This window comes from Erinaceus europaeus, chromosome 15 (genome assembly GCF_950295315.1).
Source record: "Erinaceus europaeus chromosome 15, mEriEur2.1, whole genome shotgun sequence".
Classification (NCBI taxonomy): Eukaryota; Metazoa; Chordata; class Mammalia; order Eulipotyphla; family Erinaceidae; genus Erinaceus; species Erinaceus europaeus.
In genome coordinates this window covers 26,814,212-26,832,124 of record NC_080176.1, presented here as the reverse complement: position 1 = coordinate 26,832,124, position 17,913 = coordinate 26,814,212, and the positions used below count along the sequence as shown (strand labels likewise).

At 55.3% G+C, this 17,913-nt stretch overlaps 1 protein-coding gene across 2 annotated transcripts in view; it reads right to left on the bottom strand.

Moving 5' to 3' along the window:
• The window catches only part of COL26A1 (collagen type XXVI alpha 1 chain), a 34,894-nt gene extending 17,239 nt beyond the window's left edge, over positions 1-17,655 (bottom strand). Inside the window, exons 1-3 of one of the 2 annotated variants that reach the window (XM_060173458.1) lie at positions 17,383-17,655; positions 10,440-10,562; positions 597-694 (exon numbers count right to left, since the gene is read on the bottom strand). In XM_060173458.1, the coding sequence (XP_060029441.1) occupies positions 597-694; positions 10,440-10,562; positions 17,383-17,525 (364 nt within the window). In that variant the 5' untranslated portion in view covers positions 17,526-17,655. Of the gene's footprint in view, positions 1-596; positions 701-10,439; positions 10,563-17,382 lie in introns of both variants that reach the window. The other variant, XM_060173457.1, reaches the window with a different exon arrangement.
• Between the last annotated feature and the right edge of the window lie 258 nt (positions 17,656-17,913).

The window sequence follows — 17,913 nt, the reverse complement described above, 5'->3', positions numbered from 1 at the left end:
CAAGTGGTGAAGCAGGTCTGCAGGGGTCTCTCTCTTTCTCTCTACACACACCACACACACACACACACACACAATCCTCTTCCTCTCTCACAGCACCTCACAGCTCCACCGTTCGTGACACCTCCCCACACGCCTCCCCTTGGGATGGTTGAGAGCTCAAACCCAGGTCTCCAAGCATAGTCAAGTGTACACTCTACTGGTGGGGGTGGGTGCGTATGTCTGCAGACACAGAGTGAAACTGGGACCAAGCTGCACCCTATTCTCCTTGGCAATGGACATGGGGGGTCCTCGTCTCAATGCCTCCAATCCCCCTCCATGGGAGCTTGGGGCCGGGAAGGAAGGGGTGACCCAGCCCCTCCCAGGTACCCCCAGAGCAGGACAGGGAGAGAGGGTGGATGGGGAGCCCTGTGTGTATACTCAGGAGCAGAGCAAGGAATCCAAGCCAGGGCCCTGTGCCCCCCCCCCCCCCCCCGTTCTCAGGCCAGCTTGGCCAGCAGCCAGCATGCGGTCCCAGGTGCAAGGGGGGGTGGGGAGGAAGGGAGGGAAGGAGACAGCAGCTCCCGGGCAGGGGCCCCCACCCCTCAGCACCCACTTACCCTCGTCGCAGTGGGTCCCCGTGAAGCCCGGGCAGCACCTCCACTCCAGGGCCGTCACCGTTCGGTAGGACACCGTGTAGGTGGGTCTGATCAGAGCCCTGTAACTAACAGCAGGCGGCGTCAGCCAGCGGCCCCAACCCTGCCCCACACCACTGCATACCCCCATGGGCTCTACCCACCCCCCCACACTCCTGCAGCTACCCATCCAGGACTCTGTCCCCCTCACTCCTGCAGACTGCCCCCCCAAGACTCTGTCCCCACACCCCTGCAGACTGGCCCTCCCTCTGGTCTCTACTCCCCCTCACCCCTGCAGACTGCCCCCACCCCGGGGTTCTAGCTTTGACTCCCAACAACCCTTCCTCCCCACCCCGCAGACCTCCTCATCCCCCATCCCTGTCCCCATCCACAGGACCCTCCTTGAGGCCAAGATCAGTCTTGTGACTTCTAGTGTGGGTCTCCAAGCCACAGATATAGCATGGTCCCCAAAGCTCAGCTTTCTCTGTCCACACCCACCACAGGGGACCCAGATGGTCATGGGGTGCAGAGCAGGATTCACCAGTAGGTGGCGCTGCTTTGCCAGCCAGAGGACCAAGGCTGGGAGGTCTTTCAGGGGATGGGGTGTTGTGTGTGTGTGTGTGTGTGTGTGTGTGTGTGTGTGTGTGTGTGTGTGTGTGTGTGTGTGTGTGTGTGTGTGTGTGTGTCCACCAACCTGGAGTCCTGGAAGACCTCCCATCCCTTCAGCCCCAGGGATCATTCCAGAAACCATCACAGGCTCTGTGCCTGCCCTCTCCCCAAGCCCTCCAATGCTCCCAGAGACAAAAGATCCCAGTCTCCAGGCCTTCACCTGCCCTCCCCTCCAGCAGCCAATGCTCCTGTGGCCACAGAGACCAGCTACTCTCGTGCCTCAGGGCCTTTGCATGTGCCTGAGCACAATCCCCAAGAGCCTTCAGAGTGGGATTCAAAAGTCACCTCTGTCCTAGAAGACAAGAGAGAAGTGGCAGGTGTGGGCTGCACTGGGCCTGAGTTGGTGACACCGACACCGGGGAGGGACCCCACTCTTGGACATGAAGTCCTTTTTTTTTTGGTGTTGTTTTTGGATTTTTTTTTCCTCATCTCATTTCTCAGGTTGAGAGATGGACCTGGTTTGACTGGGGGCTTTTACCCAGATGGGGTCCAACCGGCCCCTCAGGTCCCCTCCTAGGAGCCCCCCCACCCCGTGTCCCCTTTGTTGGGTTCAGACTGGGCTGCAGGGTGTGAGGGCTGGATCCTTGAAGCCCTTCCTGAAGGGTCTTGGATCTAAGCCTGCTGTGTGCAGGCTGGAGGGCTGCGTGCTGTCTCCCAGTCTCTTAACAGTCCCCTGGGGAGAGGAGACAGAATAATGATACTGAATAAAGAGACTCTCCTGCCTGAGGCTCTGAGGTACCAGGTTCAGTCCACAGTACCACCATCAGCCAGAGCTGAGCAGGGCTCTGGGAGGGGGTCGGGGGAATCCACAGCACGGTCCAGGTGGTGGAAACCATAGAAAACACACATGTCACCATGGACAAGGACCCAGGTTCGAGCCCTTGCTCCCCACCTGCAGAGAGGAAGCTTCGGGAGTGGTGGAGCAGAGCTGCAGGTGTCTCTGTCTCTTTCCCTCTCTATCTCCCCCTTCTCTATCAATTTCTCTGTCTTACCAAATAAAATAAATATTAAAAAAAAAAAAGGAAACGGGGGGGGAGACTTAAAAAGAATTTAGGGAAAAAAAAAAAAAGAACAACCCAGAAAGCTGAGTCTAAGTCTCTGTTATTTCGTAAACTGAAAAATAAGCTTCATGTGGGTCTTGATGTGGGTTTCCTTTTCTCCCTCCAGACAGCCTTGTGGGGAGCCCACCCAGGGACCTCGGCAGCTCACAACTCCAATGGATGGCAGGGTGACATGTGGTGGCGCTCTGGTGACAGGAAGGGAGGGGGTCACGTGGCGGGGGGAGGAAGTCTAACCCAAAATGCAGGCTGGATGGGGATGGGTGAGCTGGCTCCACATGGGGAAACTGAGGTAGGGGAGGAGCCAAGGGGGTAGGGGAGGTTGCAGCAGGTGACCGAGAGGTACAGGTCTGGGGGGACCCAGCCCCCAGATGGGGCCATGCATTCTCAAGGGCTCAACAGAATACAGGTAACATGTCCCACCCCAAGTCTCCCAGCTCTGGGCTGTTGGAGGAGGAGGGGCTGGCCCAGGGTCCCCCACCCAAGGGAGTGCTGAGGGCAGAGGTCATCAGTCAGTCTCCCCTCCCCCAAGGCAGCAGACTGAGGAGCCCAGGGTGGGGGGGGGGCAGCCTGAGCTGCCCTGGGGCAGAGGCCTCTCCCCTCAGGCCCCAAAGCACCACGGGGGTCCCTGTGGGGACCAGGGTGGGTGTCACTTGCTCAGCCAGCACTGAGACCTGGTCTAACACAGCAGGTGCCCTCTTCCTTTGAGCATGGACCCCATTTCCTTATGGGGGTGGGGGGGGCAGGGGCCAGGCTGGAAGCAGCCCCAGCAGGAAGCAGAGAGCCTGATGGGAGATGAGTATCCTGATTAATAGTAGCTGGGATGGTGGGATGGGGGGGTTCCCCAGAAGCTGAGCTCCTAACCCAACTTCCTACGGCCTACAAAGAAGGGACTGGCTGCCCCAACAGGCAGTGACTCCTGCTCAGCCCCTACTGGGGTCGTAGCCACCTGTGGTCACCACCACTTATGGGAGTTGTGGGGATGGGGATAGCCTGGAGGACACCCAGGAGGAGGCCCCAGGGCCTTGTACCCAGAGAACCCGGAGCCCAGGGCTTGCTGTGGTCACAGGCAGGCCCCCAGAGCCCAGGGCAGGAAGGCAGGGAGGCAGGGGTGGGGGTGGGGTCCAGCGGGAAGTGGGGAGCAGCGGGGGAGCCAGATGAAGCCCCCCCCAGGCCCCCCTGGCTCAGCGCATCTGGAAGAGTTCGGCTGTCTTGCCACAAAGAGCTGGGAGGGGCGGGTGGGGACTGGGAACTTAACCCTGACCTCCCTGGGCCTCTCTCAGCAGCAGCTGACAGGGGTGGGGGTGGGGGGCTGAGCCAGGCAGAAGCAGGGGTGAGATCACCCCCTCGAGTAGACGGGAGTCACCCACTCTTTCCCAGGAAGGGGACTTGCAGCTGGTCTCCCTTCAAGGGGGGGAGGGAACAGGCCCCCAGCCCCCACCCCCTGTGGACCCCATGGTGGGACTCTCCACCCCCACAACTCCAAGAGGGATTTCCAGGGGGCTGTGTGTGTCCCCCACTCCCACAAGCTCGGGGAGGAGGGGGACTGAGCTCTTACTACTACGACAGACACTTCAATACTGTATCTTGGTGCTTTCCTGGCTTCAAGTGAGCTTGAGAGAGACTGGGGTGAGGGGGAGCCAGAGAAACACTCCACCCCCACCCCCCAGCCAGCAGGGTCCCCTCAGAAGCTGCTTACAGGTCTCTGAGTACCACTGAGCCCCAAGTCCACCTCATGCACACACACCCCAAAACCCAAGATACAAAGAGCACAAAGTCTACATGGGGTAGGACACGGTGGTTAAACCGGTTTGTTTGTTTTCCTCATTTAGCAAGAAAATGAGGGTTGGGGAGACAGTACAGTGGTTCTGCAAAAGGATCCTCCTGCCTGAGACTCTGAGGTCCCAGGTTCCATTCCCAGCACCACCACCAGACAAAGCTGAGCAGGGCTCTGGTATAATAATAATAATAATAATAATAATAATAATAATAGAAAAAGAATGATCTATTTCTTGACTTTCATAGAGCCTTCATGTGTCCCATGGGGACCTCCAGGAAAGACAGAGATGGCTCAGTGGGTAGAGCACAGGACTTACACATGAGGGCCCCTAAGCTCCACCCCTGCACCATCCAAGATGGAGGTGAGCAGCAGCTCCCTTTCTTGTTAAAGGAGAGAAGGAAGGGAAGGAGGGCAGGTGGGAGGAAGGCAGAGGACAGACAGGAAGAGAGAAGGGAGAGGAGAGAATATGCAAGACTGGGAGAAGTCCACCCAGTGGGGCACGTTTACCAGGAAGGGGGCCCTGGGTTCAAGCACCCTGTGTGGCCAGGAATCAGGAGAGCAGTGCTGTGCTGTCTCTCCTCTCCCTCTCTCCTCTTCCTCCCTCTTGTCCCTCTCCCTCTCTCTCTCTCTCTCTAGAATAAAGAAGGATGAAGTTGGCTCATAGAGGCCTCTCAGTGGCAGGGTCTTAGAAGCACAAGGTCTCAGCCACTTGGGGAAGGAGGGAGAGAGGAAGGGAGGGAGGGACTGGCATGGCCAGTGCACTGCTTTGTCAGGGTAATAACCCGTTCGAGCCGGGCCCACTGAGCTGAAGGAAGCTCAGTACTGTGGTCTCTCTCTATGTGTGTCACTCTGACTCTCTCTGTGTGTCTCTCTCTGCCTCTCAGTTCAGTCTGTCTAAAAGGAGGACCAGGAGGAAGGGGAGGAGGAAGGAGGAATTGTGGTCCTATGTTCCAGCTATGTACGGGTGAGTGGGACCATCTGGACATCAGCCCACAGCTGACAGCACCCCATGCAGTGGCTCTGGGCACCTCAGTCCTGTCCCTTGTCCCCTGTCTTGTGTCCTCTGTCCCATGTCCTGTGTTCCCTGTCCTGTGTCCTGTATCCCGTCCCCTGTTCTGTGTTCTGTGTTCTCTGTCCTCTGTCCCCCGTCCTCCATTCTCTGTCCCGTGTCCCTGTCCTGTCCTCCATTGTCTGTCCCCTGTACTGTATCCCCTGCCCCCACCCAACTCAGCCGTGTCTCCCAAGGCTGCCTGCAGGCAGTCTTACCAATCCCTGTCGCTTCCCTTCAAACAAACAAGCAAACCGCCTCCCTCAGCCTCCTGCTCCCACACTCCTGCAGCAGAGCTGCCCCTCCCCTCCCTGCCTCTCCTCCCCCACCCCCCCACCCCGGTGTCCACGTCCTCACCTCCCCCAAGCTGCCCAATCCCTCTGCCCTCATCCCCTCAGCTCTCCCTCCATCCTCCCGCCTGGACCCCAGCTCCCAGGGCAAAGAGGGAAGGTGGGCCTCCTCCTCCAGCCTCTGCTCCTCAGCCCCAGACTCCTCCGGGTGTCTGTGCTCAGCCCTCGCCTGTGGGTGCTCCTCCAGACAGGAGTTGCCGGGTCCCCCCTCCCAGGACTGACTTCCCACATGTCCCCACCTCATGAAGGGCCACTCCAAGCCAGACTAGGGGCTGCTCACTGACTGACTGACTGATCGCTTTCTGTCCCTGAGGGACCAGAGAAAGACATCCACCACAGCGGCTTCCAGAGCCCTGATACCCATCACCCACTTCTAGCCATCATCCCAGAAGGTATCTACGCCTTAGAAAGCTTCTGATCTTTCTTTCCTTCTCTCTTTCCCTCTTTGAATGTATTTGTTTATTTTTTAGAAGGCTTTATCTTATTTGATAGGGCAGACAGAAATTCAGAGAGAAGAGGGAGAGAGACAGAAAGACACCTGCAGCCCTGTTTCACCACTCATGAAGCTCTCAGCCTGCAGGTGGGGACCAGAGGCTTGAACCTGGGTCCTTGAGCAATGTAATGTGTGCACTCAACCAGGTGCACCACCACCTGACCCCTTATTTATTTATTAGTGAGAAGAATAGAATGAAAGAGAAAGAGAATCAAACATCACTCTGGTACTTGTGCTGCCGGGGAGCAAACTCAGGACCTTATGCTTGAGAGTCTGATGCTTTAGCCACTGAGCCACCTCTTGGACCACAGATCTTTTCAAAACTTGTATCAGTTCATCCCAGGAACCTCAAGGTAGAATAGAGAAGAGCTGGAGAAAAACAAGGGAATTAAAAACAGAACAGGAGAGAAAGAAATGGAAAGAAAAATGCTTCCAAAAGCTGGTTCTCTACAAAGACGGGTGAGATGACGAGCATCTCCTGAAATAACAGTGATAAGCGATCGAGGAAGACACACCTGGTTGAGTGTACACACTACAGTGGGCAAGGAGCCAGGTTCAAGCCCCCGTCCCCACCTGCGGGGGGAAACTTCACAAGTGGTGAAGCAGGGCTGCAGGTGTCTCTGTGTCTCTCTCCTTCTCTATCTCCCCCTCTCCTCTCAATTTCTCTAGTCTCTATCCAATAATAAATCATTATTTTTTTTTAAAAAGGAGAGAGTATAAAAGATACTACCAGGCACATAGCAGGGGGTGGTCTGCATCTCTCCAGACTCAGAGTTTACAGTACAGAGAGCCCAGGACAGGGTGGCTGCCTCAATGTGAACCTCATCAACCAACAGTCCGGCCACTTTCAAGGAAACTGAATTTGGAGCTTAACGACTCTCCCCCCCCATGACCCCACCCCCCGGAGAAATCTCCAGATCCAGATGGTTTCACTGGAGAAGTCTGCCAAGCAATTTAGAAGAACAGGGACCCACTCCACTCAATCTCTTCCAGAAAACGCGCAGGGGGAGCAGAGCTGAAGTCAATTCGTGAGCCCTGGAGAACGGGGTCAGCCAGAGACAATACAGAAAGAGAGCCCCAGCAACCCGTATCTGCCCCAGATGTGGACACAGACACCCCGCCAACACACCAGCAAAACATGAGTGGATAAAAGCGCAGTGTCGGGAGTCGGGCGGTAGCACAGCGGGTTAAGCGCAGGTGTCGCAAAGCACAAGGACCGGCGTAAGGATTCCAGTTCGAGCCCCCCACTCCCCACCTGCAGGGAAGTCACTTCACAAGTGGTGAAGCAGATCTGCAGGTGTCTGTCTTTCTCTACCCCTTGCTGTCTTCCCCTCCTCTCTCCATTTCTTTCTGTCCTATCCAACAACAATGACATCAATACCAACAACAATAAAACAACAAGGGCAACAAAAGGGAATGAATAAATAAATAAATAAATATTAAAAAATAAAAAACTTAGCACTGTGTCAGAGAATTCTAGGGCGCCACCAAGAAGGTTCAACCATCACAACAAACAGGTGGACAGATAGAAGGAGAGAGAAAAAGCACATGCTTATGTAAATCCGTGCAAATATATATATATATATAACTATTATTAAATAATTAATAATAATAATGATAGAAAATTCAGCACTACTGAAAATAATTCAAGAGGAAAGTAATAAGGGGAGCTTCTCGAACTGCATAAAGAACTTTGAAGATGTGAAAATCCAGGGGTTCCTGAGGTTCATTGTGTTTATTCCCCACAGTGGTGGACACACACCGCTTCCTGAAGTCTCTCCACTCTCAGCCAAGCAGTTCTGGGAGTTCTAGCCAGAGCAGTAAGACAAAAAAGGAGGAGGAAGGGGGAGGGGGGAAAGGAGGGGGAGGGGAGGAGAAGGAGAAAAAGGAGGAGGAGAAGGAGGAGGAGGAGAAGGAGGAGGAGTGGTCCGGGAGGTGGCGCAGTGATAAAGCTTTGGATTCTCAAGCAGGAGGTCCTGAGTTCCATCCCCGGCAGCACATGTGCCAGAGTGATGTCTGGTTCTTTTTCTCTCCTCCTATTTTTCTCATTAATAAATAAATAAAATCTAAAAAAAAATAAAGAAGAAGAAGAAGGAGAAGGAAGGAAAGAAAGAGAAAAAGGAGGAGGAGGAGCAGCAGCAGCAGCCACCACCTAGGAGGTGGCACAGTGGATAGAGCACAGGGCTTTCAAGCATGAGGTCTCAAGTTTAAGCCTTGGCATTGCATTCTGCTCTGTTTCTCTCTCCTCCTCTTTCTCATTAATGACTAAATAGATCAGGGACCAGATGGTGGCACACCTGGGTGAGTGCACATGTTAACATGCACAAGGACCCGGGTTCAAGCCGCCGGTCCCCACCTGCAGGGGGAAAGCTTCACAAGTGGTGAAGCAGGGCTGCAGGTGTCTCTCTGTCTCTCTCCCTCTCTACCACCCCCTTCCCTCTCCATTTCTGGCAGTCTCTACCCAATAAATAAATAGAGATAATAAAATAAATAGATCATTTAATAGAAAAAGAAGTAAACAATTTACAGAAGAATAGGGAGGGCCAAGCTGCCTCTATTTAAAGATGATACGGTTCCCTCTGTAGGAGGAACACTGCAGAAAAAATTCCCAGAAGGAATAATGAGTTCAGCAAGATCCGAAGACACCTGTCAACACGCACTTACAACCACCAAAATGAAAGCAAGCATAGGGACCTGGGCAGTGGCCCTCACTGCACTACCACCCGACTCTCCCTTTCTTTCTTTTTATGGTCTCCAGGGTTATTGCTGGGGTTCGGTGCCTGCACTATGAATCCACTGCTCCTGGAGGCTATTTTTTCCTGTTTTTTTTTTCCCTGTTTTTTTTATTAAATAGGACAGAAAAACTGAAAAAGGAAGAAGAGGGGAGTCAGGTGGTAGCACAATGGGTTAAGCGCACGTGGCGTGAAGCGCAAGGACCGGCGGCGTAAGGATCCCGGTTCGAGCCCCCGGCTCCCCACCTGCAGGGGAGTTGCTTCACTGGCAGTGAAGCAGGTCTGCAGGTGTCTATCTTTCTTTCTTCCTGTCTTCCTCTCCTCTCTCCATTTCTCTCTGACCTACCCAACAACAACGACATCAATAACAAAAACAATAATAACTACAACAACAATTAAAAAAAAACAAAGGCAACAAAAAGGGAAAATAAATAAATTAATTAATTTTAAAAAAAGAAAAAGGAGGAAGAGATAGTAAGGGAGAGAGACAACACCTGTACACCTGCTTCACAGCTCGTAAAGCATCCCCCCTACAGCTGGGGACCCAGGCCTCGAACCAGGGTCCTTGGTAACATGTGCCTCAGGCATGGAAGTCTTTTTGTATCGCCACTATGTTATCTCTCCCCCACAAACACACCCCCCACATTCACCCTGCCCATGTCTATGGAATCAGGCTTTCACTGTCTCAACACTCACCAGGGCAAAGGCTAATAATTTGATCAGAAAGCAGGCAAGAGCCAGCCCTGGACATTTCAGACATGTCAGGGAAAAAGAGGAAGCCAGGATGGCGGGGCTCCACGGGACAAGCTGTAGGGTCAGGCCTGGGTCGCTGCAAAGCGAGACCCCAGTGAGACATTGAGCAAAGAAGAAAAGCAGTGGCATGGGTCAGGTGGTGGCGTACCAGGTTGAGTGCATGTATTATAATGCGCAAGGACCCAAGTTCGAGCCCTCGGTCCCCACCTGCAGGGGAAAAGCTTCACAAATGGTGAAGCAGGGCTGCAGGTGTCTCTCTGTCTCTCTCCTTCTCTATTACCCCCCTCCCTCTTGATTTCTGGCTGTCTCTATCCAATAAATAAAGATAATGAAAATAAATTAAAAGCAGTGGCAACACAACTGCTGGAGAGAAGGGAAGAGGAGGAGGCAGAGCGGCCCCTCTGCAAAGACTAAACACAAGGGCCAGGCGGTGGCGCATCTGGCCGCATGCACATATTACAGTGCACAAGGACCTGGGTTCAAGCCCCTGGTCCCCACCTGCAGGGGGTAGAATGTTTCTTTTTTCTTTTTTTTTTTAATATTTATTTTATTTATTCCCTTTTGTTGCTCTTGCTATTTTTTGTTGTTGTTGTTGTTATTATTGTTGTTGTCATTGTTGGATAGGACAGAGAGAAATGGAGAGAGGAGGGGAAGACAGAGAGGAGGAGAGAAAGATAGACACCTGCAGACCTGCTTCACCGCCTGTGAAGCGACTCCCCTGCAGGTGGGGAGCTGGGGCTCGAACCAGGATCCTTATGCCGGTCCTTGTGTTTTGCGCCACCTGCGCTTAATCCGCTGCGCTACAGCCCGACTCCCTAGAATGTTTCTTAAGCAGTGAAGCAGAGCTGCAGGTATCTATCTTTGTATACACAGCCCAGGACCTGAACTCTGCAGCATAAAACCACCCCGTTTCCAGCACCAAGCGGGACCCCACCCAGGCCTTACCTCACGAGGTTGGCACAGGGCCCCGGCCAGCGGCAGGTCTGGTAGACGCGCTGGACCACCGTCTCTGAGCCGTTCTGCAGCTGGCAGGTCACCGTCCTCGTCACCGTGTGGTGGCACCAGTGTCTGTGCGGACAGAACAAGCAGGTCAGCCTGAGGTGCCCTGGGGGTCCCCACAACCCCCGGGGGCTTCACCCTCCTGGCTTCTGCCCAGCCTGGGGTTCAAGCCTGGGAGCTACAAAGTTGCCTGGGTGAAGGGACAGGAGTGGGGTGGCCGTCCTGGCTGGACAGCAGGATAGGGTGTGGGGACTCCCAGAAGGCACCCTCAGAGGGAGGGGACACAGACAAGGCCACCCCCCCACACCAGCTCCAGGGCAGGCTCTGCAGCAGGAGAGGTACTGTCTCCACACACACAGAGGGGAGGACCCTGGGGGCCTGGCAGCTGGGTCCCGTGTGCCCCTCACTCTGCTCAGTCTGGGGGAGCAGCTTCCACCTGTTGCTCCCTTGAGAAAAAGGACATTTTTTAAAGACACACTGATAAGAATCTGAGGAATGTGGCGGCTAAAAGAGACCGTCTAGGGGCCTGCACCCGATACCCAGTGGGGTCATACATCTGTCCCCCAACACCCGAGGCTGTCTCCTAGCTCTAAGTCCTGCCCCCACCCACAGGGAGTCTGAGTTGGGAAGGGTGGGGTGGGGGAGGGAGCAGTAATGGCCTTGGGGTTCCTGCAGCCCTGGCCTCCATGGAGGCTGTCATTTCTCTGGGGGCTCCACGACCCTCGTATAGGTGGGTGCATGCTGATAGGCTGGAGGGTACGTGCCTTTCCCAGGCTTTGAAACCCTGGCACCATGTGGAATGTACACAGCACCAGAGGAAGCTCACTGTCTCTTTGCCTCTGACTAACACTCCACAGCTCTTTGTCTCTGAAAGAGAGAATCCCAGGAGTGGAAAACTGCACATGGACAAGGCCCCATGTTACAAAACAAACAACAAAACCTTGCCTCCTCCCCCCACCCCTGCCACACACACCACCTTAGCAGGGCCATTCCCAGCAAGTAGCCCCTAGCAGGGGTGGGATGGGGGGGAGCAGTGGGGATAAGCCTGTGGCCAGGTGGCCAAAGTCTTCTGCTGTCATACACATACACACACACACACACACACACATACACACACACACACACACACACACACACACACACACAACCCAGGGTGACCTTGGGGGCTGAGCCCGCACCCGGGGCCTCCACACGCCGTCTGAAGATCATAGTCCATGAATGAGGCCAGACCCCATGTCATCACTCCAGCGCATGTGATCCCAGGGCTCGAACCCAGGACCTCAAGCTTGCAAGTATAGTGCCCTGTTGCTGTGTGCCCTTCTCAGCCCGCTGTTCTCCTCTGAAGAGGGCAGGCCAGAGCCGGGACTCTAGAACCTCTCCATGCGTGTGCCCATCCTTGGCAAAGCACACACCTGACAGCGCTCCTGGACCTGGGTTTGAGCTCTCAGGGAGCACGTGGGAATGAGAAGCTTCTGGATCAGTGAAGCCATGCCCTGGTGTCTTTGATCTGTCTCTCTCCCCCACTATCCTCACTAGCTCCTTTTTTTTTTTTTTGCCTCTAGGGTTATTTGGCTCAGTGCCTGCACCATGAATCCACTGCTCCTGGAGGCCATTTATTCCCATTTTTGTTGCCCTTGTTGATGTTATTATTGTTATTGTTGCTATTATTGGATAGGACAGAGAGAAATTGAGAGAGGAGGGAAGACAAAAAGGGGGAGAGAAAGATAGACATCTGCAGACCTGCTTCACCGCCTGTGAAGCTACCCCTCTGGAGGTGGGGAGCCGGGGACTTGAACCGGGATCCTTACACCAGTCCATGTGCTTCGCCCCATTTGGGCTTAACCAGCTGTGCTACCACCAGCTTCCCTCTTACTGGCTACATTTAAGTCAGACCTTAAAAAGTGTTTAGAACAGAAAGACCAGGAGGGGGGTGTTTCTGGAGGACTAACACCCGCCCCCGCCACTTGGGCAGAATCTATAGGTGCCATAACCTGCCAAGGTCACGTTGGGGCTAGGGCTTCTGAGATGATGATGCAGATGATCCAGAAATAAGAGGCAAGACAGGGCCAGGGCCGGGGCTGGGGGGAGCCCTGAGACAGAGGCACCCAGCTCTGTGGAGAGAGGCATGGCATCCACCCACCTGCCGCTGGGGGACCCTGAGCCCCCTCACCCCAAGCCTCATCCAGATGGCACCACCTCCACACAAAGTGAATGGAAAGCCAGAGGCCTGGGGGCTGGGCGGTGGCACTCTGGGTTAAATGCACATAGTACAAAGCACAAGGATGCCAGTTCAAGCCCCCGGCTCCCCACCTGCAGGGGGGCCACTTCATGAGCGGTGAAGCAGGTCTGCAGGTGTCTATCTTTCTCTCGTTCTCTCTGTCTTCCCCTCCTCTCTTGATTTCTCTGTCCTATCCAACAATGACGACATCAATAACAACAATAATAACAATAACAACAATAATAAAACAACAAGGAGAACAAAAGGGGAAAAAATAGCCTCTAGGAGCAGTGGATTCCTGATGCAGGCATTGAGCCGCGGCAATAATCCTGGAGGCAAAAAAAAAAAAAAAAAGAGAGAAAAGAAAAGAAAAAAAGGGGCCAGGTGGTGGTGCACCTGGCTAAGTGTACATGTCGCAATGTGCAAGGACCTGGGTTCAAGCCTCCTATCCCAACCCACAGGGGAAAAGCTTTTTGAGTGGTGAAGCAGTGTTGCCAGTGTCTGTCTGTCTCTCTCCCTCTACTGCCCCCTCCCTCTCAATTTCTGGCTTGTCTCTTATCCAATAAATAAAGATAATTAAAAAATTTTAAAAGAAAGAAAGGAAAACAATAGGAAGGGGAAATTCACCAGGTTCTTTTCACCAAACCCTCCTCCCACCTCAGAGTCCTCCCAATCCCCTCTGCCACTTCCCAGACCTGAGGGGACACTTGGGTCCCATTCCCAGCTCCCCACCGTGGGCTGCAGAGGAGGAAATGGCCTTGGGAGAGTCCGCTAGCCTCCCCCCACCCTGTCTCTCTCACCTGCTGGCTGTCTGTTTCACAGGCAAGGACACAAGTACCTAATCAAGGTCCCCGCCACCAGCCACCAGCCCCCTCTGAGGCAGACACTGTCACCCACTCGAGCCAAGCTGAGGGAGGAAGGGGAGGGAGGTGGGGACATGGCTGAGCTGAGGGTCAGGCTGTGGGGTCCCTCTGCTGTTCCATCAGACTCCACTTACAGCCCGTACTGAGTGGAGTCTGGGAGGCCATGGGGTTGGGGGGTAGACAGTGGTCCCTTGGTGGGACTTAGAGGCCTGGGCAGGTCCCTGCTGGGTGTGACTCGATTTCCTTCACGCCAACAGTCCTCTGAGCCCTGGGAGGGACCCTAGCTGACAGGTGACGCCCCCTTGGGGTCACAACCTAGAAGGGCAGGACAGATTCTAGAAGCAAGGCCAATTGTGTAACTTGGTCACTGTGAGGCAGCCTCATGGGTTGGGGGCATTAGGGCAACAGCCATCTCACCTCCGAGGATTTGGGGGAGACACGTGTTCTCTCCCCGCCCCCCAGCCCACCCCTAGAAGAGACACTGACTCCTATCCCCCAGGACACTATGTATTCAAGGACTTTCTCCAATTTCCACCTTCCCCCCAGAGGGAAGAGACCTTGAGGCTAAGGGGGGCATGACCCTGCCCCCAAACCCACAGCCCTCAGGGAAGATAATTACAGGGACTCAGGGACCTGGAATTTCCTCCATAAGGACTGAGTGGAAGCTGAGGGCAGAGGGATGGTGGGGAGGATGCCAGGCTGGGGCTGAAAGGCCCACAGAGTGTGTGTGAGTGACCCCCCCCCCACAACAAGCAGAGGTGAGGTGAGGTCAAGCAGGGTGAGGAAGGCTCTCCCCCTCATTTCCAGCACAAAATTCCAGGAGGCTGGGGCCCCAGGTCACCAGGAGGGCAACAGGCAGGAGAGCACTATGGTCTGTGGGGCACATTCAGGGCACACACTCGCAGTGTGCCAGCCACCCTCTGTTCCCATGGAGTCCCGAGCCTGTGGGTGACATAGCCCTCACACCAGCCCTCTCATCGGCTTCCTCAGTCACTTCCCAGAAGCCCCTTGATGGGAAAGGCCGCGGCAAATCCAGACTTGCCTCCCCTCCTCCTCCCTCTCCTCCCCCCTCTTCCTTTTTCACATGAAGTTTTATGTTTCACAAGGAGGTCGGACAATGCTTAAACATCCTGACTAAAAAAAAAAAAAAAAATGAAAGGAACTTCTTCCAAATGCATCCCAAAGTGGGGTAGGGTGGGGGAGACTGAAGGGAATCCAAAGTGGTCTCACTCCTGTGGTGAGAGACTTAATATCATCTAGCAGAATTATGCATTGATCCTTCAAAACAAGGGAAAAAGAAGAAAAAGAAGAAAAAAGGGGGGAAGCGCTTTGAAAATAGATCTGGGGGCCCAGCAGGCTCCAGGAGGTGGAGGCAAAGCCCTATAAGGAGAAGGCCCTGGGGGGCTGGGCATTAGCACAGCAGGTTAAGTGCACATGGTGTGTGGCACACGGACCAGCACACAGACTGGTATAAGAATCCCAGTTCAAGCCCCTGGCTCCCCATTTGCAGTGGGGTCCCTTCACAAGCGGTGAAGCAGGTAGGCAGGTATCTTTCTTTCTCTCTGTCTTCCCCTCCTCTCTCGATTTCTCTCTGTCCTATCCAACAACAATGACAGCAATAACAACAACAATAATAACAATGATGAACAACAAGGGCAACAAAAGGGAAAAAAAATAGTCTCCAGTAACACAGTGGATTCCTAGTGCAGCCGCCCCAGCCATAACCCTGGAGGCAAAAAAAAAAAAAAAAAAAAGGAGCAGGCACTGGGTCAGTCCCTGATTCAGCACATTTTCAAAAATATACACCCTAAAGATTTGGGGGGTGGGGCAGGCAGTGGTGCATCTGGTTAAGTGCAAAGACCCTGGTCCCCACCTGTTAGGGGGTAGCTTCAGGATTAGTGAAGCAGGGCTGCAGGTGTCTCTCTCTGTCTCTATCCAATAATAAATAAACAAATATATTTAAAAGGGTTTTTTTTGTTTAAATATGAAAAGAATCATTTCCAGGGTTAGGCGAGATTGAGGTACTAGAGCCAGAAGTTAGAGTGGTTCTGCAAAAGACTTCCTTGCCTGAGGCTATGAGTCCAGGTTCCACCCTGCAAAGTGCAGGGCCTTGCCCCAAACACTTGCTGCCTCCATGAACTGGACCTAACTTCCTCAATACCCAGGCTCCACGCTGCTGAAGCTGCTCTTTCTTTCTTTCTTTCTTTCTTTCTTTCTTTCTTTCTTTCTTTCTTTCTTTCTTTTCTCTTTTCTTTCCCCTTTCTAAACTGTATCATGACCAATGCAATAAGCTCCTAGAAAGCACACCAGCCAGGTGCAGGGGACAAAGGTGTCTTCCCTCTGCCCCCTGGCCACCACTGGAAGATAATTGTCCAGTGACAGATTGCAATAAATAAATAAGGTGTTTTTTGAGACCATTCTCATACGTTGTTGGGAGAATAAAAACGAATAAAAGTCCCTGGGAAAGTATTCGCAGGCAGGACGGGGGAGAAGCTACCACGCAACAATGTCCAGAAGTTTCAGGCCTGGTGTAGGCCGTTCACTGCTCCCCACCCCACCCCTAATTATGAGAAAGAAGACTGGGGGTCATATTCTGGAATGCCACCAACTTGGGGTCTTCCTCTGGGTCTCAGTTTCCCCATGAAAGGCAGGAGAATGAGGCTTCAGCCTGGGAGGTAGGGAGGCGCTCCTGTAGCCTTTGGAGTTCATGGGGGCTGGGGAGTGCCAGCGAGCTGCATGTGGGGAGTTCCCCATCTTGCCTGCTTGCTTGTTTTTTTGGGGGGGAAGCAAACCTCGGGGGTGAGCAGCGCCACCTGCCGACTAATCAGGCCCGGCACACGGGACCCGGTTCCCGCTCCACCTGCGGGGGGTTGGGGGGTGTTGCCTCCTCCGGCCCCGCCCACGACCACCTGGCCCCGCCCACAGCCCATACGACCCACGCCCATCTCGATGTGGCCACGCCCGTGGTTTTCTGGCCCCGCCCACACCCTCTACCGCCCGACATCCAGGGTCCCAGGGGTGGGGTCCGCAGGAAAGGGGGGCTGCCTCGGCCAGCGGGAGCCACCAGCGCTCCAGCACAAAGCTGAGGGCCTGGAACCCCGAGCCACTATGTGTGTGGGGGACGTGGCCAGGACCCCCACCAGCCTGGGCCCCGCACCCCAGTCCCTGCCTCGGCGCCCCGGCCCCCCAGTTCCCAGTCTCCATGCTTCCACGCCTCAACTCCAGAGGGTTCCAGGTCCCCGGCCACCCCTCCCCTGCACCCTCAGACCTTGGAGTCTCAGGACCCCCTCATGGCCCTATAACCAACTCTCAAGGCCCTGCACCCCCAATTCGGTCACCCCCACTTCACCCCAGTCCTCCGCGCTCCCTCAGGCCCCTTGTCCCAAGCTTCCTTGGCCCTGAACCTCCAACTCGGTCGGTCCCCACTCCCAGTACCTCAACGCCTCTTGTCCCCACTTCCTTGAGCCCCCAACCCTGTTGCCCCCCCCACCCGATCTTCACCTCCCGCATCCCCAGGCCCCTTGTTCCCAGCCCCCGCCGCCATGTACTCCCACCTTGGTGGCCCACGATTCTCCCCCCCATCTCCCACAGCCCTGCGCCCCCAGTTCTACCCGCCCCCGACGCTCCTTGCCCCCAGCGCCAACCGCCCCCTACCCCCACTTTGGTCACCCCTGAAGTCCCCCCCTTACGCCTGCCCCACCACCCCGTAACCCCACCCTGGTCCACCACCCGTCCACAGCCCCGTAGGCCACTTTGGTCACCCCCGGCCCCCCCTCACCTCCCGGTACACCGCCCCCCTCCCACTCACCGGCGGCCGCCGTAGCTGCCAGGGGCGGCTGCGGGCTCGGGGAAGGCGCGGGGCAGCGCGGGCAGCGGGTAGAGGAAGCCGGTGGCTAGCGCCGAGCCGCACAGGCAGCCGCACGCCCAGGGCAGCAGCAGCGCCAGCTCCATGCCGCCCGCACCTCGGCCGCAGGAGGAGCCGGGCCCAGCCGAGCAATTGGGGAGGTGGGCTCTGCGCGGGGGCGGGGGCTCCGCCTTAACCCTCGGCGCCCTGCGTTTCCTGCGACTCCTGCCGGCCAGGCTCGGCCCCCACCCAGCCCTCTGCAGTGGGCGGGGGGGGGGTGGTCTTCCTGTTTCTCGGGGTGGAAACTGAGGCTCAGCAGGTCAGGCCCAGCCCTAGGGGGACACGAGGGACCAAAGGGCAAGTGAGGGGCGCTGGGTGCGGGGCCTCGGTGGCAGGAGCTCTGAAACCTCCGGGGAGCGCTCAAGAGGGCGTTTTTTGGTAGGGGAGTCAATAATAATAGTTATGCAAAGAGGCTCTCATACCTGAGGCTCCCAA